Source organism: Ailuropoda melanoleuca, chromosome 7 (assembly GCF_002007445.2).
Source record: "Ailuropoda melanoleuca isolate Jingjing chromosome 7, ASM200744v2, whole genome shotgun sequence".
Classification (NCBI taxonomy): domain Eukaryota; kingdom Metazoa; phylum Chordata; class Mammalia; order Carnivora; family Ursidae; genus Ailuropoda; species Ailuropoda melanoleuca.
The window spans coordinates 59,618,011-59,642,457 of record NC_048224.1 but is presented as its reverse complement, the minus strand read 5'-3'; the positions used below and the strand labels follow the sequence as shown (position 1 = coordinate 59,642,457).

The 24,447-nt window shown below is 65.1% G+C and overlaps 1 protein-coding gene across 3 annotated transcripts in view; it reads left to right on the top strand.

Annotated features, from left to right (window-relative positions):
• Positions 1-24,447, top strand: part of NOTCH1 (notch receptor 1) — a 46,087-nt gene that overhangs the window by 20,641 nt on the left and 999 nt on the right. Inside the window, exons 5-35 of one of the 3 annotated variants that reach the window (XM_034664843.1) lie at positions 1,455-1,577; positions 1,893-2,126; positions 2,456-2,611; positions 2,799-2,984; positions 3,245-3,358; positions 4,138-4,251; positions 4,389-4,622; positions 4,700-4,810; positions 5,331-5,523; positions 6,656-6,801; positions 6,992-7,105; positions 8,729-8,848; positions 9,094-9,246; positions 9,711-9,939; positions 10,570-10,771; positions 11,449-11,602; positions 11,692-11,876; positions 12,376-12,508; positions 12,825-13,082; positions 13,157-13,269; positions 13,699-14,270; positions 14,476-14,904; positions 15,411-15,559; positions 16,248-16,464; positions 16,632-16,719; positions 16,809-16,974; positions 17,537-17,832; positions 18,990-19,137; positions 19,223-19,320; positions 20,532-21,581; positions 23,941-23,946. In XM_034664843.1, coding sequence (XP_034520734.1) covers positions 1,455-1,577; positions 1,893-2,126; positions 2,456-2,611; positions 2,799-2,984; positions 3,245-3,358; positions 4,138-4,251; positions 4,389-4,622; positions 4,700-4,810; positions 5,331-5,523; positions 6,656-6,801; positions 6,992-7,105; positions 8,729-8,848; positions 9,094-9,246; positions 9,711-9,939; positions 10,570-10,771; positions 11,449-11,602; positions 11,692-11,876; positions 12,376-12,508; positions 12,825-13,082; positions 13,157-13,269; positions 13,699-14,270; positions 14,476-14,904; positions 15,411-15,559; positions 16,248-16,464; positions 16,632-16,719; positions 16,809-16,974; positions 17,537-17,832; positions 18,990-19,137; positions 19,223-19,320; positions 20,532-21,581; positions 23,941-23,946 — 6,491 coding nt within the window. Of the gene's footprint in view, positions 1-1,454; positions 1,578-1,892; positions 2,127-2,455; positions 2,612-2,798; positions 2,985-3,244; positions 3,359-4,137; positions 4,252-4,388; positions 4,623-4,699; positions 4,811-5,330; positions 5,524-6,655; positions 6,802-6,991; positions 7,106-8,728; positions 8,849-9,093; positions 9,247-9,710; positions 9,940-10,569; positions 10,772-11,448; positions 11,603-11,691; positions 11,877-12,375; positions 12,509-12,824; positions 13,083-13,156; positions 13,270-13,698; positions 14,271-14,475; positions 14,905-15,410; positions 15,560-16,247; positions 16,465-16,631; positions 16,720-16,808; positions 16,975-17,536; positions 17,833-18,989; positions 19,138-19,222; positions 19,321-20,531; positions 22,154-23,940; positions 23,947-24,447 lie in introns of those variants that run through there. The other 2 variants (XM_034664844.1, XM_034664842.1) reach the window with 2 other exon arrangements.

Here is a 24,447-nt window from a genome sequence, read left to right as displayed (position 1 = left end):
TGCCGAGGGGCGGCCACCACGGCCGGTCACCCAGCGGCTCCGCTGGCCCCGTGGCCCGGGCTGGTCTTCGCACTGCGGTGTTGAGTCCATTTTGCTGCTGATGTTCTAAAAACAACAGCGATGGGAGTCTCGAAAACCTCGTGGTGTGTCGGCGGCACAGCCTGGCGGTTGATGGGCTGGGGGCAGGGGAGGAGCAGCAGCAGAGAAGGGGGGGCCTGGGGTTCGGGTGCTGGGTGTACAGGGGCCGGCTGACCCGGGAGTACGGGGAGGACTGCCCCAGCTGCCACGCTCCCTGGCCGGCCCCTGCAAAGGGGAAGTGTCCTGCCTGCCTGCCGGCCACAGAGCCCTGGGCCTTGTTGCCTCATCAGCTGCCCTTGCGTGCAGACGCCAGGCGCACGCGTTTCCTGGGTAGCATTTCCCCCCAGTGCTGCTGGCTGTTCTGCTCTCCCTGGGGACTGAGAGCTAAGCCCACTTGCCAGGCCCACCCCTGGGTTCTGGGTTCAGATGCCTTCTTGCTGGCCCGGTGACCTCGGGCCTGGGACCTCCCATCCAGCCATATGGCTCCAGGGGCCTGCCCTCCTCCAGCCACGGCTGGAGGATATGGGGTGTGGGGGACCCACCCTGTGCCTGGCGCTCGTGTGCCCCACCTGACTGTGGGATGGGGAGAAGCCCACTATAGCACACACGGAGTTGCAGCTCGGGCTCCGGGCTCCCATTTGGGGGGCTCCCTCCCAGACATCGTCCACTTCGCACTTCGGCTCTTCCAGTCCTGCTTTTGCCCATACAGCAGTGGTGGCATGGGGGGCCCCGAGGGAGGAGACTGGTTCTCCAAGGGGAAGAGAGGGGTTCAAAGGCACCCGAGAGGGGCGTTAATTAGTAACCGGCTGCAGGTTTGGGCTATCGCCCGGCGCACCTTTCTTGGTTGATGATTGAACCAGTGGGAGTGGAGCCGGTTATAGCTGATGGGCGTGGAGGCAGTGTGGCAGGGGTTGGCCCCAGTTGAGAGAACCGCACCTCTGTTCCCGGGAAGCTGAGGGCCACGTGTGCGCACTGCCTCCTGCATCTCTGTCTGGAGCCCTCCCCAGCCCTAGGGCAGTCCCCTGAGATGGAGTGTGTGCGGTGGCCCCACGGGGCACCGTGGCAGCCCCCCCCAGTGCCCGGCCTGGAGGCAGCCCCCAGCTACGGCAGCCGCAGGGAACTGTTACAGAAGGTTGCTTCCGAGAGAACTTCCAGAGTCCTGCGTTCCCAAGTCCCGTCTGCTCAGCTGGGCCTGGGCAAAGTGGTTCCTCAGAGAGGAACCTGGCGCCTGTGGGTTCTGCAGTGTGGGGCCTGGTCACAGGGGGAGCAGGGAGAGTAGGGCGCTGTGGGTCCAGCCAGGAAGGGGCTGGAGCAGGCCCATGCCACCTGACCCCGCGGGCAGGGCCTGACGAGGCTCCCGGCTCCTCCCGCCGCAGGCTTCACTGGCCAGAACTGTGAGGAGAACGTCGACGACTGTCCCGGAAACAACTGCAAGAACGGAGGCGCCTGCGTGGACGGCGTGAACACCTACAACTGCCGCTGCCCGCCAGAGTGGACAGGTGTGCACGCCAGGGCCCACCGGCTGGTCTACCCAGGAGGGATGGCGTGCCCTGGGGCAGCCCCGGCCCACAGCTGGGGTCTGAGGCCCCCACCCCAGCGGCCACACCGATGTGGCATCCGCGTGTTGGCGTGGGCCCTGTACAGTCGGCCTCCCTGGGTTTGGGCCAAGCGTGGGGCTCGCGTGTGGGGTGGCAGACGAGCACGGGCCCCGAGCACCCGTGCCGCAGCAGAGCCGTGGTTCAGGCTGGAGGCGGGTGGAGGGCTTCGCGGTGGGGGTGGACCCTGCGCCCAGCCCGACAGTCTTGCCCCCGCAGGTCAGTACTGCACCGAGGACGTGGACGAGTGTCAGCTCATGCCCAACGCCTGCCAGAATGGCGGGACCTGCCACAACACCCACGGTGGCTATAACTGCGTGTGCGTCAACGGCTGGACGGGCGAGGACTGCAGCGAGAACATCGATGACTGCGCCAGTGCCGCCTGCTTCCACGGTGCCACCTGCCACGACCGCGTGGCCTCCTTCTACTGCGAGTGTCCCCACGGCCGCACGGGTGAGCGCCAGGCCAGAGGGGGCAGGGCTGCCCCAGGCGGCAGGGAGCACGGGGTTACCACTGGCTTAGCACTCCCCCGGGCCCCGTCCAGCGGGCACGCTGTCACTCAGACGTGCAGAGAGTGGCTTCTGGAGCCCCGGACATGGCCCGCGAGGGGCCTTTCTGGAGGGAAGAGGGCTGGGGGTGCCCCGGGGCAGGCCCCCTGGTGATGAACCTCCGATGACCCGGGTGTCGTGGGCCTGACGGGGCTGCTCGGCAGCGTGGCCATAGGAGGCCCGTCATCCCCAGGCTGGGGACAGTGCCCCGCTGACCAGTGCCACCCTGCCCAGGTCTCTTGTGCCACTTGAATGACGCCTGCATCAGCAACCCTTGCAACGAGGGCTCCAACTGTGACACCAACCCCGTGAACGGCAAAGCCATCTGCACCTGCCCCTCGGGGTACACGGGGCCGGCCTGCAGCCAGGACGTGGACGAGTGCTCCCTGGGTGCGTCAGGGCGCGGTGTGCGGCGGGGGGTACAGCCGGGGAGGCTGCTGGACCAGTCTGATGGGGGAGGCGTGACTTGGAGGACTGCCAGTCTGATGGGGGAGGCGGGCATGCCCCAGAACGGTCCAGAAGTTGGGGTGCCTAAAGCAGTCCGTCACCAGAGCTGCGTGCCCCCTGCCCCTGCCAGGCGCCAACCCCTGTGAGCACGCGGGCAAGTGCATCAACACGCTGGGCTCCTTCGAGTGCCAGTGTCTACAGGGCTACACCGGCCCCCGCTGCGAGATCGACGTCAATGAATGCATCTCGAACCCATGTCAGAATGATGCCACCTGCCTGGATCAGATCGGGGAGTTCCAGTGCATCTGCATGCCTGGTACGTGGAGCCGGGCTCCTGCCTGTCGGGGTGGGCCCTGCAGCTCCCCCGGCCTCAACCCCAGCCAGGCCGGCCCCCGGGGCACCACGCCGAAGGCAGCACCAGGGCTGGGTCGGTGGGCGGGCCCCACGGTGCTGGGCGGGTGGCTCTGCAGGCAGCGGGAGCCGGGCGGCACGTCCTCTGCGCTGAGCCCCCTGCTGTGGTGGGGGCCGCTGAGGCTGTTCATGGACCCATGTGCCCCCTCACTCTCCCACCCCCAGGCTACGAGGGCGTGCACTGTGAGGTCAACACGGACGAGTGTGCCAGCAGCCCCTGTCTCCAGAATGGCCGCTGCCTGGACAAAATCAATGAATTTCTGTGCGAGTGCCCCACGGGTGAGGCCTGGCCCCTGCAGGCTGCCGCCGAGCCCCGTGCTTTCTCCGGGGCGGGGGGTGGGCCCAGGGCTCTGACGCTGCGCTGGGTGGGGTCTCCACTAAGGCCCGGGCTTCATCCGGAGCCTCTCCCTACCCTCCTGAGGGGGCGCCGGGCAGGTCCCCTAGGGGCTGGGCTGCAAGGATTTCGCCTCAGGAATGAGTGGGCCAGGCTGGGCAGGGGTACCGGCCCCCCGCTTTGTGGGGGGTGAGGGGAGCCCAGGGCCCAGAAATCCTTCTGGCTGCTGGGGCTCCCCTGAGGACAAGTGCACCCTGGGAGCGGCAGTGTCCCCCCTAGAACCCTGAGGGTTGTCGGTGGGGGCGAGGTGCCTCGGAGGGCTCACAGCTGGGAGGGAGTCGGCCCAGCCTTCACGTCCCACCTACACTGGCCCGTGGTGGACGTGACCAGCAGGAGGGCCTGAGGAGCTCAGGGCGGGAGGGGTCGGTAGGTCCAGGAGCTCTGAGCCCCAGGAGGCATATGCAGACCAGAGCCTGGGCATGCAGGTACAAATCGGCTGTCACAGACACTGGGGGACCTCATTCACATCCCGGCACGGTTGTGGCCATAGCAGCCGGGGTCATTCGGGGAAAGGGCCCCTCTTGCAGGGGCAGGAGCTGAAAGGGGGCAAGAAGAGAGATCGGGAGGTCTCCTGAGCCAGGAACAGCCTGCTCTGGTCCAGCTGGGGCTCAGCCGGGGGGACCCAGCACCCATGCATGTGACAGCAGCCCTCCCCTGGCCACAGGTTTCACCGGGCATCTGTGTCAGTATGACGTGGACGAGTGTGCCAGCACGCCCTGCAAGAACGGCGCCAAGTGCCTGGACGGGCCCAACACCTACACCTGCGTGTGCACAGAAGGTGTGCGGCCTGTGGGGGGTGGCATCCCGTGAGGAGAGGCACGCTCTAGTCCTCCCCTTTGGGGGCTCGAGAGCGCCGGGTCCGGTTGGCGGCTTTCCGGGAGCAGCCACCCTGATGCCCCGGGCCCCACCCTGCAGGCTACACGGGGCTGCACTGCGAGGTGGACATCAACGAGTGTGACCCCGACCCGTGCCACTACGGGGTGTGCAAGGACGGGGTGGCCACCTTCACCTGCCTGTGCCGGCCGGGCTACACGGGCCACCACTGCGAGAGCAACATTAATGAGTGCCACAGCCAGCCCTGCCGCCATGGCGGCACCTGCCAGGACCGCGACAATGCCTACCTCTGCTCCTGCCTCAAGGGGACCACAGGTGCCTGGGCGGGCCGGGTGGGGGGGGCGGCGTGGGGGCGGGGCACCAGAGCTGACCGCAGCGCTGCCTGCCGCCAGGACCCAACTGTGAGACGAACTTGGACGACTGCGCCAGCAGCCCCTGCGACTCGGGCACATGCCTGGACAAGATCGATGGCTATGAGTGTGCGTGCGAGCCCGGCTACACAGGTGAGCGGCCCGCGGCGCTCCGTCCCTCCCGGGGTCCCGGCAGGCCAGGTCAGGGGCAGCCGAGGGCAGGGTGCTGCAGACCACTTCTTAGGGCCCAGCTCTCTGGCTGCCAGCCGTGGCTGACTGTGGGGGAGAGCAGGGGAGGCCCGGGCTCTAACCAGCGCCGGGCTGGGCATCCTCGAGCCTCTTGTCCCTGAGATGTGTGCCCAGCCAGACTCCTGGACACACGTCCTGTGTCTGCCGCCACCACTATCTGCTCTGGAGGCCCTTCTGGGCAGTCGGGATGATGCGGGCCCTGTCCCCAGGGCAGCCACTGCACTCATGTATGAAGCCCCTGCTGGCCCGGCTCGTGCCCCCGAAGGACCTGGGGAGAGGGGTTGGGTGTCATCCCAGTTCAGCAGAGGGGGAAACCGGGGCTCAGAGGGACTGGAACTTGCTCGCTGAGGCTCCTCCTCTTCTGGGGGGCTTGGGGGCCCCTAGGGCGTGGGTGTCTGAGCTCCCCCCGCCCCCCCGCCCACAGGGAGCATGTGCAACGTGAACATCGACGAGTGCGCGGGCAACCCCTGCCACCACGGGGGCACCTGTGAGGACGGCATCAACAGCTTCACGTGCCACTGCCCCGAGGGCTACCACGGCCCCACCTGCCTGTCTGAGGTCAACGAGTGCAGCAGCAACCCCTGTATCCATGGGGCCTGCCGGGACAGCCTCAACGGGTAGGCGCGGGGCGGGGGCGCTGTCGGGGGTGGGGGGCGGCGGGGACAAGCGGCTCATGGGTCTCAGTGGCTCCTCACGGGCACATGATTGGCCCGCGCACAGCGCTGCCCCGGGCCGCGTGCTCTCATGGGCACGGTCGGCTCAGGATGCGGGTCTCCGGTGACCCGAGTACGTGTGTGCTCACCGCGGCCAGCGCTCCTGTGACGCGCTCGTCTGTCTTGCTGCTCGGCCTGGCTGGAAAGGGGCAATTTTGAACCACACCCGAGTTCACGTTGATGAGGTGGCTGAGGTCCCCTAAAGACGGGGGTCCGGGGGCCAGCCGTGTGACTCCCAGGAGGGGAGGGGGCCAGAGATTTAATCAGGCACATGGTGTCAGCGCAGGGGTTGGGAGAGCTTCCAGGAGGAGGGCACGTGGAGGCGCTGGGGGGTGGCACCCAGACCACGGGAGGCCTGGCCTCCCCCGTGCCTTGTCCTGTGCGTCTCTCCCGTTCAGTCGCTCCCGAGGTTCAGCCTGTGTGATAAACCACTAACCCAGCACGCACGCTCTCCCTCTGAGTTCTGCGAGCCATTCTCGCACGTCCTCAGTCCCGAGGACAGGGTCTTGGGACCCCCAGTTTATGGGTGACAGCCTGACCACGTGATGGGCGTCCTACGTGGGCGCCATGTGTGTGCCCCAGCCCGTCTCCCGTGGCCTCTGTGCTGACACCAGCCTTTGGATTGTAGGACACCCAGCTGGCGTCCTGAGAGCTGGGGACCTGGCTGGTGTGGGGGAACCTCACGTGGCATCGGCAGGGCGAGGGCACAGGGCGGCCGAAGCTCGCTTCGTGTCTGACACCCGCTCCACGCCCAGTGCTGCCCTGTGGACGTGGGTTGTTGACGTGGGCAGGGAGCCCTTGGTCTCTGCTCAAGGCCACATGGTGGCTGAGTGGTGGGTGGTCTGACCGCTGCCCTGGGCCAGGCGCTGTCCCAGAGGTAGTGTAACCCCTGTCTCAGGTGAGGGAGTGCTGTTACCCCCCTTTAAAGGGCTCCGAGTGTCGGAGGGGACCAGCCCCTCTGTGCCGTCAGACCGCAGGGTGGCGGCGGAGACGGGAGCATGGGCGCGCGTGAACCACCCTGCGGTCCCCTGTGCAGGTACAAGTGTGACTGTGACCCCGGGTGGAGCGGCACCAACTGTGATGTGAACAACAATGAGTGTGAGTCCAACCCGTGTGCCAACGGTGGCGCCTGCAGGGACATGACCAGCGGCTACGTGTGCACCTGCCGGGAGGGCTTCAGTGGTGAGCGAGCCGGGCGGGGGGCTCTGGGGCGACCTGTGGTGCCTCCGTCCCGCCATGGGCACCGGCTGCCGCCGGGGTGGGCACAGCGCGGGGCTCTGGCTGCAGCCCAGGCGACGACGAGGGTCCTGCAGTGGATCCTGCCACAGCCCCGTGGGGATGGGCATGCCGACCGCTGGCGCTCTCTCTCCAGGCCCCAACTGCCAAACCAACATCAACGAGTGTGCGTCCAACCCATGCCTGAACCAGGGCTCGTGCATCGATGACGTGGCCGGGTACAAGTGCAACTGTCTGCTGCCCTACACAGGTGAGGGCGGGGCCGGGCAGCCACGGGAGGCGTGGCGTGGCGTGGCACAGCAGGGGCTTTCCCGGGGCTGGCCTGGCCACGTGGCTCGGTGAGCACGCTGTTGGGTCTCGCTCTCCACCTTGAGGCTCAGGCCTGGCCACACTCGGGCCTCCCCCTGCTGGCATCCCTGCCAGACTCACAGCAAACGTACAGGATGTCAGGGAGACGTTGTTAATAGGAGTCTGTCCCAAACAGCGGGTTTCGCCAGCCAGCCCACCCGGGAGGTTGGGTCCTCTGCAGCAGAGCCAGGGGCTGGGCCTGGGCTCTTGGTCTCCACGGCCCGGTGTCCACACTGCATGGGCCCCTGGGGGCCAAGCTGCCCCCCCCCCAACCTTGCTGGCCGGGCTTGAGGGATCCCTTTGATGGCGGGCCTTCTTTGTGTCGGGGAACAAGGAGCCCTCTGTGAGCGCTGAGCAGAGGCAGGAGGCGTTTCTCTGGGCGTCCCGGCGTCCGCCATGGGCCTGGCCAACAGGATCGCAGGAAATGGTCCCCTCTGTGGAGGAGAGCGCTAGGAAACAAACGTCCACCACCACTCCTGCCACTGGGTCCCACTGGGAGTGGGCAGAGGGCGCTGCCACTGGGGATGGTTTTAGGCCCTGCTGATGAGCCTGGAGGTCTGGAGGCCGCCCTGTCTGGCCAGGCAGGAGGGGTGGGGGCCTGGGTCTGGACTGGTGACCCCACAACGTTAGGCAGCCTGGGGCCAGCATGCTATTTTCTTTGACTGACGCTGGGGGTCTGGATTTTCTCCTCTGCATCGGTGAGGAGGCTCCCGGCCGGTCGCCGCCCAGGGGCCCCCTCTCTGGGGGCACACGGGTCCCTTTCGGACGCAGTATCAGAGGCTGGCGGGCCTGGTGGGGAGGAGCCGGCCTGTGCTGACCCGCTTCCCGTCTGCCCACTTCCTGCTTCCCTCTGCACAATTGTCGGAAACTCTGGCGAATTTCCTGCCTGCCTAGGTCACCGTGGAAACAGATAGAAAGAAAGGCTCTGGAAAATCACCCCAGCAGGCCAGGGAGATAATGGGCCACGGGGAAGATAGCGCTTCCTTTCTTCCCCGGGAATCAGCCCCCACGGCTGTAAACAGGAAGGCTGTCCGCTGGGCTCTCATGGAGGAAAGTCACCCCAGTGTGACATGTTTCTAGCGAGACTCCCTTCCCTGTGCCGAGGTCCTGTGCCTCTGGGGCCCCTCCCCTGCTGTCCAGCCTCTGCTCGGTGGCTTCCGTGGCCTCTGTGGCCAGGCACTGGCTGCCCGTGGCACAGAGCCTTTGGCAAGAGCTCCCAGGCCTCCTAGAGACCGGGAGAGGGCGTGGGGCGGAAGCAGGCTGGGCCCCGCAATGTGGTGGGGGGCCGCCAGTCTGCTCCCGAGGGGTTGAGGCCCAGGCTCTATCCTGCAGGGGCCATTTTGGTTCTGGGAGTCCCTGTGGTTTTTCAGGCCCTCAGTCTGCGTTCTGACCAGCCGGGAGCTTGCCCGGGGTCCCAGCGCAACACCATTCACCGTCCACGGGGCCAGCATTGGGAGCTGCCGTGGGGCGTGGACCCTCCGGGCCAGGACTCCCTGGGTCTCAGCACTCGTCCCCCTTCTCTTAGGAGCCACGTGTGAGGTGGTGCTGGCCCCGTGTGCCCCCGGCCCCTGCAGAAACGGGGGCGCGTGCAAGGAGTCGGAGGACTATGAGAGTTTCTCCTGCATTTGCCCCACGGGCTGGCAAGGTGAGGCCCCCTGCCCCCAGGCCCGGCCTGGAGATGAGCCTACGGCTAGCAGAGCCACCTGCGGGGGATTCTGGAAGCAGAAACGGGCCCTTCCCACCCTGAATTTCTATCATCTGCTTGGCCCGAGTTCGGGGTCGCAAGTCAGAGAGCCCTTCCTCCCTGGGGGGTCCCCAGAGGACGGTCCTGGGGCACAGGAGGCCCACCGCCGGGAGGCGGGGGCTGAACCTAGACGCCCCGTCCCCCAGGGCAGACCTGCGAGGTGGACGTTAACGAGTGTGTGAAGAGCCCGTGCCACCACGGTGCCTCCTGTCAGAACACCAACGGTGGCTACCGCTGCCACTGTCATGCGGGCTATACGGGCCACGACTGCGAGACGGACGTGGACGACTGCCGGCCGAGTGAGTGGCTCTCGGGCCTGTGGCGTCTGGGTGGCCGTGGGGCAGGGAGCTGGCTGGGGTCCGATGCGAGGACAGTTGTGGCCGTGCCTGGGGGCACGCCCAGGTCACGCTGCAGGAGGCGCCGGGGGTAGCCTCACGTGGACCGGGCAGGGTGGTCCCGGGTGGCCCCAGAAGCGTCCCGAGCCGGACGGCCGGCACTTCCCAGTGGGTTCTGGCCCTGCCCAGCGTGCCCTTGTTGGTCCTTGTTGTGACCCACTGAGGAGCAGGCTCTCAGCCCCCGACCCTGGGTCAGAGGATACAGACCCAAGAAACCAAGCGTCTTGTCTGGTGCCACCAAGCAAGCGGGGAGGTTGTGACCCTGCAGCCTGGGGCGAGAGAGCACGGGCCCCCAGCTTTGGCCCACAGTAGTGGCGGTGGTGCCCGCCCTCAGCCGCCCTCAGGCCCGCCTTCCCGTCCCCTCCCAGACCCGTGCCACAACGGCGGCTCCTGCACCGACGGCGTCAACACGGCTTTCTGCGACTGCCTGCCCGGCTTCCAGGGGGCCTTCTGCGAGGAGGACATCAACGAGTGTGCCAGCAACCCGTGCCGCCACGGCGCCAACTGCACGGACTGCGTGGACAGCTACACGTGCACCTGCCCCGCGGGCTTCAGTGGGATCCACTGCGAGAACAACACGCCCGACTGCACAGAGAGGCGAGTGCCGCACGGGGCGACCCAGGCCGCAGGTGGAGTGGCGGGGGGCAGGCTAGGGGGCCAGGTGCAGGGCCGGTGCACCCCACGGGCATCCTCCTAGCCATCTCTCGCTGCCTGTCCAGTCGGGTGGTGTCCGCTGTATCCTCAAAGGGCGTTTGTCCATTGGCCAGCGTGAGAACTCGGAGTCCTGGCGGTTTCTCCTGAAGAACGGGTGCGCCCCCCTCTATGCCACAGCGTCAACTCTGTGACCTGTCTTGTTTCCTTTTTTGCCTGGGCTGCCAGGAAACTCTGCACTCAGCGTTCTTGTCCTTTGTTTCCAACACAGTCCTCTCCCGCGGTAGACACACGGGTTCTGGTTTCTTCCTCGTTTTTCCATTCACTGCCACATACCTGTGTTATAAGTTCTTCTCAGCACGACCTGTAAAGAAGGCAGAGGAAGAGGGTGTCAGGTGGTAGGAGAGCCTGAGGTCCCTCGCCCTGTGTTAGGGGCCTCCCTGAGGTCAGCCAGGCTACTCCTCCCCCCCCCCCGCTGTTGGGCCCCTCCCCCTTCAGTCTGGTTTGGGGGGAGCTGCCCAGGCAGGGTCCCACACCCCCGCTCACCCTTCTCCCCTGCTCCTTGTGGATCCCCAGCTCCTGCTTCAATGGCGGCACGTGTGTGGACGGTATCAACTCCTTCACCTGCCTGTGTCCGCCGGGCCTCACGGGCAGTTACTGCCAGCATGACATCGACGAGTGCGACTCGCGGCCCTGCCTGCACGGCGGCACCTGCCAGGACAGCTATGGGACGTACAAGTGCACCTGTCCGCAGGGCTACACGGGCCTCAACTGCCAGGTAAGCAGGTGGGCTGCAGGGGGCCCAGCAGGAGGTGGCGAAGGTGGGGTGCCAGCCCGCAGCGTGCCGTCACAGCCACCTGCCAGGCCCCGCTCACGGCAGCTGCCCCACACCGCTGGTGGACATGTGAGGTGACAGCCAGGCTAGGAGAGCAGGGGTGGTTATGGTCGCGGGGCTTCCAGGGATCCCGATTACCAGCCCACTACCCGGTCCAAGGCCGTGCTGCCTCCAGAGAATTCTAGTGGGGAGCAGGGCCTTTTGGGTCAGGAGCAGGGGTTTATGGAGCGAGAGCAAGAAATGGGAGAAAGACAGCTAAAAAACAGCTTTTTTATAGGAAATCTGCAAAAGTATTAAAGTTGTATCTTTATTGAAATTTTCACGTAAGATACTGTTACAAAAACTCCCAACAGAGGAGTTTACTTCCAAAGAAAAATCTTCCTTCAAGGAAAGGCGGATCTGGATTAGCGGAGGGCCCAGGGAAAGAGCGCAAGCCCCCTGCCCTTGCCCCAGGCGGCGGCCGAGCAGGGGGAGCCCACAGGCCTCAGCTTCCACGTCTGTAGGATGGGCTCACAGCCCGCCCCGGGCGCCGGCTTCTCTGGCCCATGTATGTTACGCACTGCCAGGTGGGATGGGCCTGGGTGGGGAGTGTGAGTACGGGCGACCCCTGCCGTCCCCAGAATCTTGTGCGCTGGTGCGACTCCTCACCCTGCAAGAACGGCGGCAAGTGCTGGCAGACCAACACCCTGTACCGCTGCGAGTGCCACAGCGGCTGGACCGGCCTCTACTGCGACGTGCCCAACGTGTCCTGCGAGGTGGCCGCCCAGCGGCAAGGTAACCGGCCACGGCCCACCCGGCACCCCCTGGGACCCCCCGACCTGCAGCCCGAGGCCTCACGCCCCCGCCCCCTGCCTCCCCCACAGACATCAACGTCACCCACCTGTGCCGGAACGGGGGGCTCTGCATGGACGCAGGCAACACCCACCATTGCCGCTGCCAGGCGGGTTACACAGGCAGCTACTGCGAGGACCAGGTGGATGAGTGCTCGCCCAGCCCCTGCCAGAACGGGGCCACCTGCACCGACTACCCGGGCGGCTACTCCTGTGAGGTGGGCACCTGTCCTGGGGGGAGGGGGTGTCTGCTGGGAGGGTCACCGCATGCCACACCCTAGGCTGTGAGCAAGCACAGCAGGGAAGACTGAACCCAACAGATGCAGTCCCAGGAAGGGAGGAGGACTGTGATAATCAGGGAAGACCGCCTGGTGGAGGCATCCTGTGGGGGAGCGTGGAAGAGGAAGACTACGCAGAAATATGGGATAGGGTTTCCCTCTGGGCTCAGCTGACACCTGCCCCAAAGCCCCCGCTTCTATTCCACGAGACAAGCTCTAGGCCATGCTCTGGGCAGTGACTCTCAGCTTACTAGGGCCCTTCTCAGAGTCCACTGGACGGGGGTCTGCCTCTGGGTTGACCGGGTATGAGGAACTCAAGCGTTCGCTGGTCAAGAGGGTAGTTTGTGTGGCCCCGTCGGCCCACACAGGGTGCAGAGGGCCACATCTCAGCCTCCCCCTGAGCCACAGGCTCCCACCCCTTTTCTGTTTCCCTGCACAGTGTGTGGCTGGGTACCACGGGGTGAACTGCTCCGAGGAGATCAACGAGTGTCTGTCCCAGCCATGCCAGAATGGGGGTACCTGCATCGACCTCACCAACACCTACAAGTGCTCCTGTCCCCGGGGCACACAAGGTAAGGACTAGCCACACCACAGGGCTGGGGCCCAGGGGCCGGTGGGCGCATCAGGCACTGGCCACAAGCATGCTAGACCCGGTCCAGGCTTCCACTCCGCCTTGTGGGGCTGAGCGGGGAAGAAGCCAAGGGAAGGAGCCCAGCCAGGCCACTGGCACAGGGCATCCCATGTGGGGTGCAGCCCAGTTGCCGCATCCTCTCTCCTGAGCGTCTGTGTGGTCCCGTCCTGACCGTTTGTTGGAGGGAGCGTCCTCAGGAGGGAACAGGGCCAGCACGTGGCCGGTGCAGGTTCCTGATGGTGCCCGGACTCCTGCAGGCGTGCACTGTGAGGTCAACGTGGACGACTGCAGTCCCCCCATCGACCCCGTCTCCCGGGGCCCCAAGTGCTTTAACAACGGCACCTGCGTGGACCAGGTGGGCGGCTACAGCTGCGCCTGCCCGCCCGGCTTCGTCGGGGAGCGCTGTGAAGGCGACGTGAACGAGTGCCTGTCCAACCCCTGTGATGCCCGTGGCACCCAGAACTGTGTGCAGCGCGTCAATGACTTCTACTGCGAGTGCCGCGCGGGCCACACTGGTGGGTGCTGTCACGGGGCGGCGCAAGGGCCGGACCGGGTGGGGCCAGCCCCTCACGCCCACTCTCCTCCGCAGGACGCCGCTGTGAGTCGGTCATCAACGGCTGCAAGGGCAGGCCCTGCCAGAACGGGGGCACTTGCGCCGTGGCCTCCAACACCGCCCGCGGGTTCATCTGCAAGTGTCCCGCGGTAGGCGCTCCCACGGGGCGGCTTGGTCTGTGGGTGGTGGGAGAGTGCCCCCTCACTGCCACCGCACCCCCAGCACCAGAGGGTAGGGGCTGGCGTAGCTGGGCTTCCTCCTTCTGGCTCCGAGACCCAGGCTGTCTGGTAGGAGTTTATTTTCAGAGGCGTCTCAGGTCCACTGCGCAGGGGTCTGGGGACTGGCCACGCCCCTTCCCCCTCTCTGCATAGGGGTTACAGTGGGTGAGCCCACACTGGGGCTGTCCATACTGCTCTGGGTGCTGACAAGCCCGGCAACACATGCCCGCCAGGACTCAGTGCCCTGTGTGTTCTCCCCGCTCCTGGAGCGCCCCTGACAACACATGGGCTTTCGTGTGGGGGACTGTGCCGCCCAAGTCACAGGCTGCACGTCCCCTGACGCCCCACCCGTCCCCACAGGGCTTCGAGGGCGCCACCTGCGAGAACGACGCGCGGGCCTGCGGGAGCCGGCGCTGCCTCAATGGCGGCACGTGCATCTCGGGCCCGCGCAGCCCCACGTGCCTGTGCCTGGGCCCCTTCACCGGCCCCGAGTGCCAGTTCCCGGCCGGCAGCCCCTGCGTGGGCGGGAACCCCTGCTACAACCAGGGCAGCTGCGAGCCCACGGCGGAAAGCCCATTCTACCGCTGCCTGTGCCCCGCCAAGTTCAACGGGCTCCTGTGCCACGTCCTGGACTACAGTTTCGGGGGCGGCCTGGGCCTCGACATCCCTCCGCCTCAGATCGAGGAGGCGTGCGAGCTGCCCGAGTGCCGCGAGGAGGCAGGCAACAAGGTGTGCAGCCTGGCCTGCAACAACCACGCGTGCGGCTGGGACGGCGGCGACTGCTCGCTTAACTTCAACGACCCCTGGCAGAACTGCTCGCAGTCGCTGCAGTGCTGGAAGTACTTCAGCAATGGCCGCTGCGACAGCCAGTGCAACTCCCCCGGCTGCCTGTTCGACGGCTTCGACTGCCAGCGCGCCGAGGGCCAGTGCAAGTGAGGCGGCGGGGCTGGGGCCGGGGAGGGGCGGGGAGGGGGCGTGGGNTCTGGGCGGGGAGCAGGTGCGGGGTTGGGGGGAGCCCTGGAAGGGGGCGCTGGGGGCGGGGCATAGGTGGGGAGGCAGGTGCAAGCCGGGCTGTGGGAGGGGCCTCCCGGTGGGCGCGGCTGGGCGGGGCCTGAGCGCGCCTGCATCCCTTGGCAGCCCCCTGTATGACCAGTACTGCAAGGACCACTTTGGCGACGGGCACTGCGACCAGGGATGCAACAGCGCCGAGTGCGAGTGGGACGGACTGGACTGCGCGGAGCACGTGCCCGAGCGGCTGGCGGCCGGCGCGCTGGTGCTTGTGGTGCTGACGCCGCCCGCGCAGCTCCGTAACAACTCCCTGCATTTCCTGCGGGAGCTCAGCCGCCTGCTGCACACCAACGTGGTGTTCAAGCGCGACGCGCATGGCCAGCCCATGATTTTCCCGTACTACGGCCACGAGGAGGAGCTGCGCAAACATCCCATCAAGCGCGCAGTGGACGGCTGGGCCGCGCCTGGGGCTCTGCTCGACCGGGTGGAGGCCGCCCTGCTCCCGGGTGGCGGGGCCGGCCGCCGGCGCAGAGAGCTGGACCCCATGGACATCCGCGGGTGAGTTGCTCCAGCCGGCTCCTCTGGGCCCTCCCAACTTGCTGGCGGAAGAGACGGAGAGTCAGAAGAGACCGGGACTTCCCGGGCCCACCTGCCCAAGCTCCTGACCGCCCCCCCCGCAAGCAGGTGCTCCAGCACCTGGGGTCAGCTCCCATATAAGGACTAGACTCCTGAAATCTCTGTCCTTCTGCGATGGGGAAAGGATGCTTGCGGCTCCCAGTGGGATGGTGGAGGGCAGCAGGGCTGGCTGGGAGAGCACTTTGAGGGGTGTCTCAGGTATCACAGCCCTAATGTGTGCCAGGCTGGGCTTGGTGGGCTGGAGAGAACACTGCCCACCTCTGGGGTGCTTCTGTGTAGGCTTAGCTCCCTGCAGCCCCAGGCCACCTGTTCCATCCTGGGAGTGCCCCCCCCCCACCATCGGGACGATGCTATGGGCCCGAGGGGTAAACTGGGCAGCTGCAGGGGTAAACCTGAGGTCTGAGCCCCCGACCTGTGTGTTCCCCCAGATCCATCGTCTACCTGGAGATTGACAACCGGCAGTGTGTCCAGTCGTCCTCACAATGTTTCCAGAGCGCCACGGATGTGGCTGCCTTCCTGGGTGCACTCGCCTCGCTGGGGAGCCTCAACATCCCTTATAAGATCGAGGCCGTGCAGAGTGAGTGGCCCTCCCCAGCCCTGCTCCGTGGGGGACTTTCTAAGGAAAGTCTACCTGGGAGGGGGCATGTCTCCCAGCCCCCCCCCCCAATGTTCTTGTTCTTTGTGCCATTTTCCGCCCACGGGTGTGTGTCACACCATCCAGAGCGCAGGAAGCACTTTTGTGGGATTTTCTGCCTGGTGCGCCCTCCCTACCCCTAGTGACAGCTGTCGGTGTGGCTGACCCAGGGTACGGACACATCTGCCAGAAAGTGGGAGCCTTTTTCTACCCCCAGTCATTCCCCCGATTTTTCTTTGTTGGGTATTATTTCAAAATCATTACAGCTTTTTAAAAAAAAGAGAGAGAGAGAAGAATTGATCGGTGTCATGTGAAGTGTTGAAGTTTGTATCTCGAAAATCCCCCTAAATCCTTTGTCTTAACAGCTCAATGCAAGTGCAGTGATTTGAAGTTGGCTAATCCTTTTCCCTTAAAGGAGAAAAAAGTAAAAGCCGTCTCCAGATAGTCGGCTGGTGCAGGAGAGAATTTAGCGATGGTTTGCAATTCTGATTAATCGCGTAGAAAATGACCTTATTTTGGGGGGCGGGATGGAGGAGAGCGGGTGAGGAGGCGCCCAGCCGCGGAGCCAGTCCGCTGCCCCCCGGCCGCCGGCCTGCCGCGTAGCCGCCGCCTGATGTCCGGACGCCCACAGGTGAGACCGTGGAGCCGCCCCCGCCCCCACAGCTTCACTTCATGTACGTGGCCGTGGCCGCCTTCGTGCTGCTCTTCTTCGTGGGCTGTGGGGTGCTGTTGTCCCGCAAGCGCCGGCGGCAGCATGGACAGCTCTGGTTCCCCGAAGGCTTCAAGGTGTCAGAGGCCAGCAAGAAGAAGCGGCGGGAGCCCCTTGGCGAGGATTCCGTGGGCCTCAAGTTAGTGGATGCCACCGCAGCCTCTGGGGGGACTGGGGGAAACGGGGCCCACCCCCTGCAGACCCACGGGCCCCACCTCGCATGGTCCGAGGACATGGGGCGGCCGCCTGAGCTGCAGGCTCAGGGGAGCCCCGCTCAGTCTTGCTTCCCCACCCCGCTGCCTCCAGGCCCCTGAAGAACGCCTCAGACGGCGCTCTCATGGATGACAACCAGAATGAGTGGGGTGACGAGGACCTGGAGGCCAAGAAGTTCCGGGTGAGTCCGTGGGCTCCTGGGCCTCCCTGGGCGGCCCCCCCCCCGCCCGGGCCCCATGTGATGGGGCCCTCCGCTCACCCCTTCCTCAGTTTGAAGAGCCGGTGGTTCTTCCCGACCTGGACGACCAGACAGACCACCGGCAGTGGACCCAGCAGCACCTGGACGCTGCCGACCTGCGCGTGTCGGCCATGGCCCCCACACCGCCCCAGGGCGAAGCGGACGCCGACTGCATGGACGTCAACGTCCGAGGGCCAGGTAGGTGCGCAGCCGGACACCGCGCCACCCCCGAGGCACTCAGGTTCAGGTCCTCTTCGTCCAGCAGCCCGCCGGGCTCAGTGCTCCGGAAGCTGAGCACTGGGCGGGCAAGGTGTGCTCCCCCCTGGGCAGAGGGTGGGGCATCCGGGGAGATGATCCCAGGAGACGCTCTGCTCTTAGCCAGCTCTGTCCTGGGGGAGGCTCTCTGCCCACCGAAGTAATTTCTTCTCCTGAAACGTGTGAGGAACTGATTTCCCAGCTACGCGTTTCTTACGTGGTCTCTTCTCGGGTGGGCTATCGGTGAAGATCTCAGGCAGGTCAGGAAGCAGAGCTGCGGGTCACCTTTGCCCACCGGCCAGTTAGCAGCAGGACTTGGCTCTGTCCCTTGGGAAGCTCAGGTTGATGTTGGTGGCCCCGGGTGGCACAGCCACGGGTACAGGGTGCCACGGGCTGGGCCATGCATCCACATGGCTGCCCACCAGCTCAGGACTATCTACGCATGCACCGGTGCCACCGCTGGGGACCCGCCTTCTGACGGAGCCCTGTCCCTGCTTTCGCCCAGACGGCTTCACGCCCCTCATGATCGCCTCCTGCAGCGGAGGGGGCCTGGAGACGGGCAACAGCGAGGAGGAGGAGGACGCGCCAGCTGTCATCTCGGACTTCATCTACCAGGGAGCCAGCCTGCACAACCAGACGGACCGCACTGGCGAGACCGCCTTGCACCTGGCTGCCCGCTACTCGCGCTCCGACGCGGCCAAGCGCCTGCTGGAAGCCAGCGCAGATGCCAACATCCAGGACAACATGGGACGTACCCCGCTGCACGCGGCCGTGTCTGCCGATGCACAGGGAGTCTTCCAGGTGGGCAGCTGCTGCCCCACGTGCCCTGCCGGTGCCCCTGGCCCGCCTGCCTGCGTCCTGGTCCGGGCTGGTAACAGCTCACGGGGCTCCAGATTCCCAACAGCAAGTAGAGCCTAAGTGCGGGGCGGGAGGGCAGGGCCTCCGCACCCTGACCGGACACCACCTCCTGGTCCCACCGTGGCAGCCCGCGTGGCCTCCCTGCTCCACAGCGGCCTCGGCTGGAGGCGTAGCTCGTGGCGGTGCAGAGGGTCTCGGGGCTGCTGCTTGGTGCAGCAAACCTGGGGCTTTGGCCTCGCTGGGAACGCGGGGATAGCGTGGGTAGAGGGAATTGGATGTCTAGGTCTCGGGGATTGTCAGCGCACAAGCTGCCTTTGCAAGCCACCGGCTACTCCTTTGCCGGGAGTCCCCAGGCTCTGAGCCGCCCTGCTCTGAGCAGGCAGACAAGGTGGGGCACGGACTGGGGGAGTCATCGCAGAGCTCCTAACGTAATGGCTTGTAGTGCGTGGCGCTCCTGGAGCAGTAAGGAAGTGAGACTAGCTGAGGGAGAACCGGGTAAACGAGCCCCTGGAGGCAGGCTCTGGCTGTATTTGCTCTGACAGCCTTGCTGGTGTACAGACACATCAATTCCCATGGGCATTTCGTGGGTGAGGCCAGCCCTGAACACTGCCTGGCGCCCTGCCCCTTCACCCACCGGTGGACAGTGCCCATCCTTCCCACCTGTGACCCGGGGCGCAGCAGCGTGTGAAGGACTGCCTGTGCTTCTGTGTCCTGGAAGGACACCACGTAGCTCAGTGGTTCTGAGTCCGTGGTCCAGGCGTGGGTCCGCCCATTGTGGCCGGGCAGGGACTTAACCCCTCTGTGTCCTCGGGTGGCGGCAGCAGCCAGGCCCAGGACAAGGCTGAGAGGAGGCCGCACTTGGGCATCAAGGGGACCGGTCTGTGTAGGCAGCGCAAGCCAGCGCTCCGGCCCCTGGCCCTCCTAGCCGTGGCTGGCGGAGTTCCACCCTTCCTGTGCTCCTCCCGTCGTCCACGCTGGCTGGGGCCGCGCAGACCCCAAGAGGGGCTTTGTGGTGTTGTGGATTGGTTCCCAGGCGTCAGTTCCGGGCCGGCAGCCTCAGACCCCTGTCTGCCAAGCCTCAGACCTTCCCTGTTGTCTAGATTCTCATACGGAACCGAGCCACAGACCTGGACGCCCGCATGCATGACGGCACAACACCGCTGATCCTGGCTGCCCGCCTGGCTGTCGAGGGCATGCTGGAAGACCTGATCAACTCGCACGCCGACGTCAACGCCGTGGACGACCTGGGTAAGCCAGGTGGTGGCCCAGCCCACGGAGGACGGGCCTGCTGCCGCCCGGGCTGCCCCAACCTACCCTCTGCTTCCCCATGCAGGCAAGTCTGCCCTGCACTGGGCCGCTGCCGTGAATAACGTGGAGGCTGCCGTCGTGCTCCTGAAGAACGGGGCCAACAAGGACATGCAGAACAACAAGGTAGGTCGGGCCGGGCCGGGGCTGGCAAGTCCCTTCACCTGGCACCATCCCGATCTGAGCACGGCAGCCGTGAGCCCCTGACGTAAACTCCTGGGCTCTGACTCCCTCACCTGGGGGGTCCCCATGAGGAGCCCCAAGCTCAGTGCCCGTGCATCACTCACTCTTCGCCCACGTCCACGGCTTAATGACGGGTCCAAGCAAGCGCGCGCAGCTTGGCTCAGCGCGTGGCTTGGCTGTGGCTGTCCTGTGTCAGCATGAGCGGCCCCGCACCCTCTGTGCGCGACGGTCACCGGGCAGGGAGGGTTGATGCGGGTGGTACAGGACCGCCGCGTGCTGGGGGCTGCGGGGCTTGGCACATTGTGAGGCCCCCGGATGTGGAGGGGAGCAGCTGCCTTCCTGCACGTGGAGCCTCTGCGTGTCTGCACGTCTTGCCCACTGCTGCCTCGGTGTGTCCCCAGCGCGAAGGAAATTCCAGTCTGAGCTTTGGGTGCTCAGAGGGTGCAGGCAGGCAGCCCAGCTCCTTGGCGCCGAGCCCTGCCCAAATCGCCCTGACCCGCCTGGGTCTCCCTCCTTCCTTCCCGGGGACACAGCGGCCGTTGGACCCAAGCATTCCTGAGTCCCCCGTGGGCTGAGGTGTGACCCCGCCTCCCACAGGGGGACTGAGCCTCAGAGAGGCAGGGACTGCCAGAAGGGCATCGGGCCATGGCCGAAGCCTGTGTGAGCCAGGGACGCGCCATCAGGCCACACGCTCCCCACCGTCTGGCCACACAGCAGCCTCACGGGGGTGTGTGGCAGTCGGAAACCAAGGCTCCCGGAAGGCGTGGAGGCGTCAGGCTCACTTGGGGGCCATCTGGGATGGGGCACTCGCAGTCTGGTGCCGAAGGACACACATCAGGGCACCTGAAGCCCCTGAAATCGCTGCACTGTTTGTGGCCATGCTGTTCTGGAGGCAGGAGAGAGGCCGCGGTTGTAGATTTCCTGCGGGTCTGGGTCCCCACACAGGTGGAGTCCTGGTGCTTTAGGATACGGGGTCCCACAGACTGCCTGGGTGTGGGTCTCAGGACATGGGTTTCCAGGCTGTTTGTGGGACCTAATCCAGTCCGCTAACGGCAGACTTAGGGACGGGCCCAGCATGAGCATCCTGCGGTGGTCCCTCTGGAGATGGGGCGTGGGTGCGGGCGACCCCTCACCTGCCCCTCATCCGTTCCCAGGAGGAGACACCCCTGTTCCTGGCTGCTCGGGAGGGCAGCTACGAGACCGCCAAGGTGCTGCTGGACCACTTTGCCAACCGGGACATCACAGACCACATGGACCGCCTACCCCGCGACATCGCACAGGAGCGAATGCACCACGACATCGTGCGGCTGCTGGACGAGTACAGCCTGGTGCGCAGCCCTCAGCTGCACGGCACCGCCCTGGGCGGCGCGCCTACCCTGTCCCCGCCGCTCTGCTCGCCCAACGGCTACCTGGGCAACCTCAAGCCGGCCGTGCCGGGCAAGAAGGCCCGCAAGCCCAGCACCAAAGGCCTGGCCTGTGGCGGCAAGGAGGCCAAGGACCTCAAGGCACGCAGGAAGAAATCCCAGGACGGCAAGGGCTGCCTGCTGGACAGCTCGAGCGTGCTGTCGCCCGTGGACTCCCTCGAGTCTCCTCACGGCTACCTGTCGGACGTGGCCTCACCGCCCCTCCTGTCCTCTCCGTTCCAGCAGTCCCCGTCTGTGCCCCTCAGCCACTTGCCCGGCATGCCTGACGGCCACCTGGGTGTCGGCCACCTGAGCGTGGCTGCCAAGCCCGAGATGGCAGCGCTGGGTGCGGGTGGCCGGCTGGCCTTCGAAGCGGGGCCGCCGCGGCTCTCCCACCTGCCCGTGGCCTCCAGCACCGGCACCGTCCTGGGCACTGCCGGCGGCGGGGGCGGTGGCGGGACCGTGAATTTCACCGTGGGCGGGGCCGCAGGCCTGAACGGCCAGTGTGAGTGGCTGTCCCGGCTGCAGACTGGCCTGGTGCCGAACCAGTACAACCCACTGCGAGGGAGCGTCGCGCCGGGCCCCCTGGGCACGCAGGCCCCCGCCCTGCAGCACAGCATGATGGGCCCGCTGCACGCCGGCCTGTCCACCACGGCCGCGCTGTCCCAGGCGATGAGCTACCAGGCCCTGCCGAGCACGCGCCTGGCCGGCCAGCCGCACCTGCTCCAGGTGCAGCAGCCGCCGCAGAACTTGCAGATGCAGCCGCCCGGCGTCCCGCAGCCGCAGAGCCTGCAGCCGCCCGCCCCGCACCTCGGCGTGAGCTCGGCCGCCGGTGGCCACATGGGCCGGAGCTTCCTGGGCGGGGAGCCGAGCCAGGCCGAAGTGCAGCCGCTGGGCCCCAGCGGCCTGGCCGTGCACACCCTCCTGCCGCCGGACAGCCAGGCCCTGCCCACGGCCCTGCCTGCCACGCTGGCCCCGCCCATGACCACCGCCCAGTTCCTGACCCCGCCCTCGCAGCACAGCTACTCGTCCTCGCCCGCGGACAACACCCCCAGCCACCAGCTCCAGGTGCCTGAGCACCCCTTCCTCACCCCGTCCCCGGAGTCCCCGGACCAGTGGTCCAGCTCGTCGCCGCATTCCCACGTCTCTGACTGGTCCGAGGGCATCTCCAGCCCGCCCACCAGCGCGCAGTCCCACATCGCCCACATTCCGGAGGCGCTCAAGTAAACAGCCGGCGCCCCAGCGGGACCCTGCGCTTCCTTTCCCAAGCCCTGCTGGGCGCGTGCGTGCTCTGCACAGACACCCGGACGGACCAGAGGGGCTTTTTCTTAAGAAACATGCTTTTATACAAAATAAAAGGACAAGGATTTTAATTTTTTTTTAGTATTTATTTATGTACTTTTATTTTACAAGGAAACACTGCCTTTTTATTTATACGTAATGTTTTCTATGGCTCCAGGTAACAACTTTTATCTGTTCCAAGAAAATAAACTAGTTCTCCACCATGATTTTCTACTTATGATAAATATTGTTACGTCTTTGTAAAATATAAACAAAGATTCATGATTTATAAATGCCGTTTATTTATTGATTTTTTTTTCCCCTTCAAAATCCAAAAAGAAACGATGTTGGAGAAGGTAGGTTTGAAGGAGCGTTGTGCGCCCGCCCCCGCCTCCCGCCCGTACCACCTGCTTTGTTGGGGGGAAGTGCGCATAGACACAGACAACGAGAGAGAACCTTCGCCACACCTTTGGCACGTGCATTAATTTGCACCTGAGATAGGAACGTAAAATGTAAAATGATGTGGCTTATACATTCTGGTGGTTTTTTAAAATGATTTTTTTGAAAACATGCTTTTAAAGATGTGGTCTTGGGGTGTCCCGAGAGCACATTTCATGGTACCGATCATGAATCTTTGTTTCGGGTTCAGTATTACATGGTTGTTGGTTGGTCTTGTGAGTTCCTGTTCCTTCTAGGAGCCCCTCTGCCCCCACCCCGGCCTGGATGTGGACGCATTGTGTGAGAGTGAGGACTCGGTGGGTGTGGGGCAACCGCCTGGGACACCATGTGGAGGAGTCCTACCCTTTTCTGGGGAAAGACACTGCCTGGGCCACCCCGATGGACTGGCAGCACTGGGCCCGGGCTCAGCCCACGGCCCTGTTTTCACGAGAGACTTCCCAGGGCAACCTCTGTCCAGGCTTTGGAGAAACACGGCTGTGTCTGGCCTCGGTTCACAGAGACGGTGCAGCTCAAGGGTGCGAGCCGCTGAGACGGTGCCCCCGGGGCCTCGGGAGCCAGCTCGAGGGCCACCCCTCCCGGTCTGGGGGGGCCGTGTGGCCGGGGAAGGAGCAGATTCTTACAATATCAAGTATAAGCCTGTGGCAAAGTCAATGTCTGTAAATACAGTTTTAAAGGTGGATTTTGTTTAAAAAATCTGAATGAACAAGTCTGTCAGGGGTCATGCTGACGAGGGTTGTCAGAACATGGCTCTGCTCACGACCCAGGCCTGGAGACCTGACCTGCAGCCGCCTGGACCGTAGCTCTGAAGAGCAAACCTGGGGAAGGCTCCTTGCTGCCTCCCCCAGGCAGCCCCCTGGCCTTGCCGGGGGCAGTGTTGTGCCATCCCAAGTGGGCATGACCAGACCAGCCCTAAGGTGTTGATTCTTACTGTGTTTTGTAAAAATAGAGTGTAGTTTACAGAAAAAGGAAACTTTTTTAAAAAGTTATCTACGTGCAAAACTGTAGGTGATGAAAATGCTGTATTTTTTTTTCATCTTTTTTTGTTAACTGATTTGCAATAAAAGTAATGCTGATGGTCCTCCCGATTTTGCTAAACCTGGTTGTGGCATTGGCTCTATTTCTTGGAGGGAGGGAGGGAGGGCGGGCGGGCGGGCAGGCCCTTCTACTCCGAGGGAACCAGCAATTCCTCTGGCCCTTCTGATGGGGAGTGACGGAGACCACCCAGCCCCGGCCCCTCAGAGCTTCTGCAGTGTCTCTGCACCTGTGTGGGCCAGGCCCCGTGCTGGGCACACGCGACCCCACTGCACGGGCCTCCTGGGTGTGGGGGGATGTGGCTGTCAGGACAGCAGGCTTTGGGCTCCCCCATCTGTCTCGGTCAGAGGGGCGGGGCACCACTTAACCTAGGGATGGCAGCCGGGAGCCCCCTGTGGGAAGGGGGTACATGGGGAGGGGCCCAGAGGCCACAGAGGGGGAATCCAGACCCCGGCAGGAGGACAAAGGGGGCCGCAGAAGCGTCTGAGCAGGGGTACCATGGGCAGCACGGGGCTGACCGAGTGGGGAAGTTTCTGTGAAGCCAAGGGAGTATTGCAGAAAAGGGCTGCCCCCTGCCGGGCACCCACTCAGGCCTCCCTTTCTCCCTCCTACCTCCACCCGGCTCCACCCCGTCTGGTGGATTCAAACCAGGTGAATAGAGGGGAAGTCTAACGTCCCCTTCTGCTGCAAAGAGCTGCCTGCCCCCACAGGCCCGGGCTCCCCAAGCACAAGTGCGGTCCCAAGATCTCCTCGCTGAGTTTGGAGGCTTCATTCCCACCCGGCACAATGTCAGGCCCTGGGCTGTGTAGATGGGACAAGAGGTTCCAGGAAATGGAATATGGTAAGCAGCCCAACTGTTGAGTACGGGGAAAGTAGACCCAGTCTGAAATCTGCC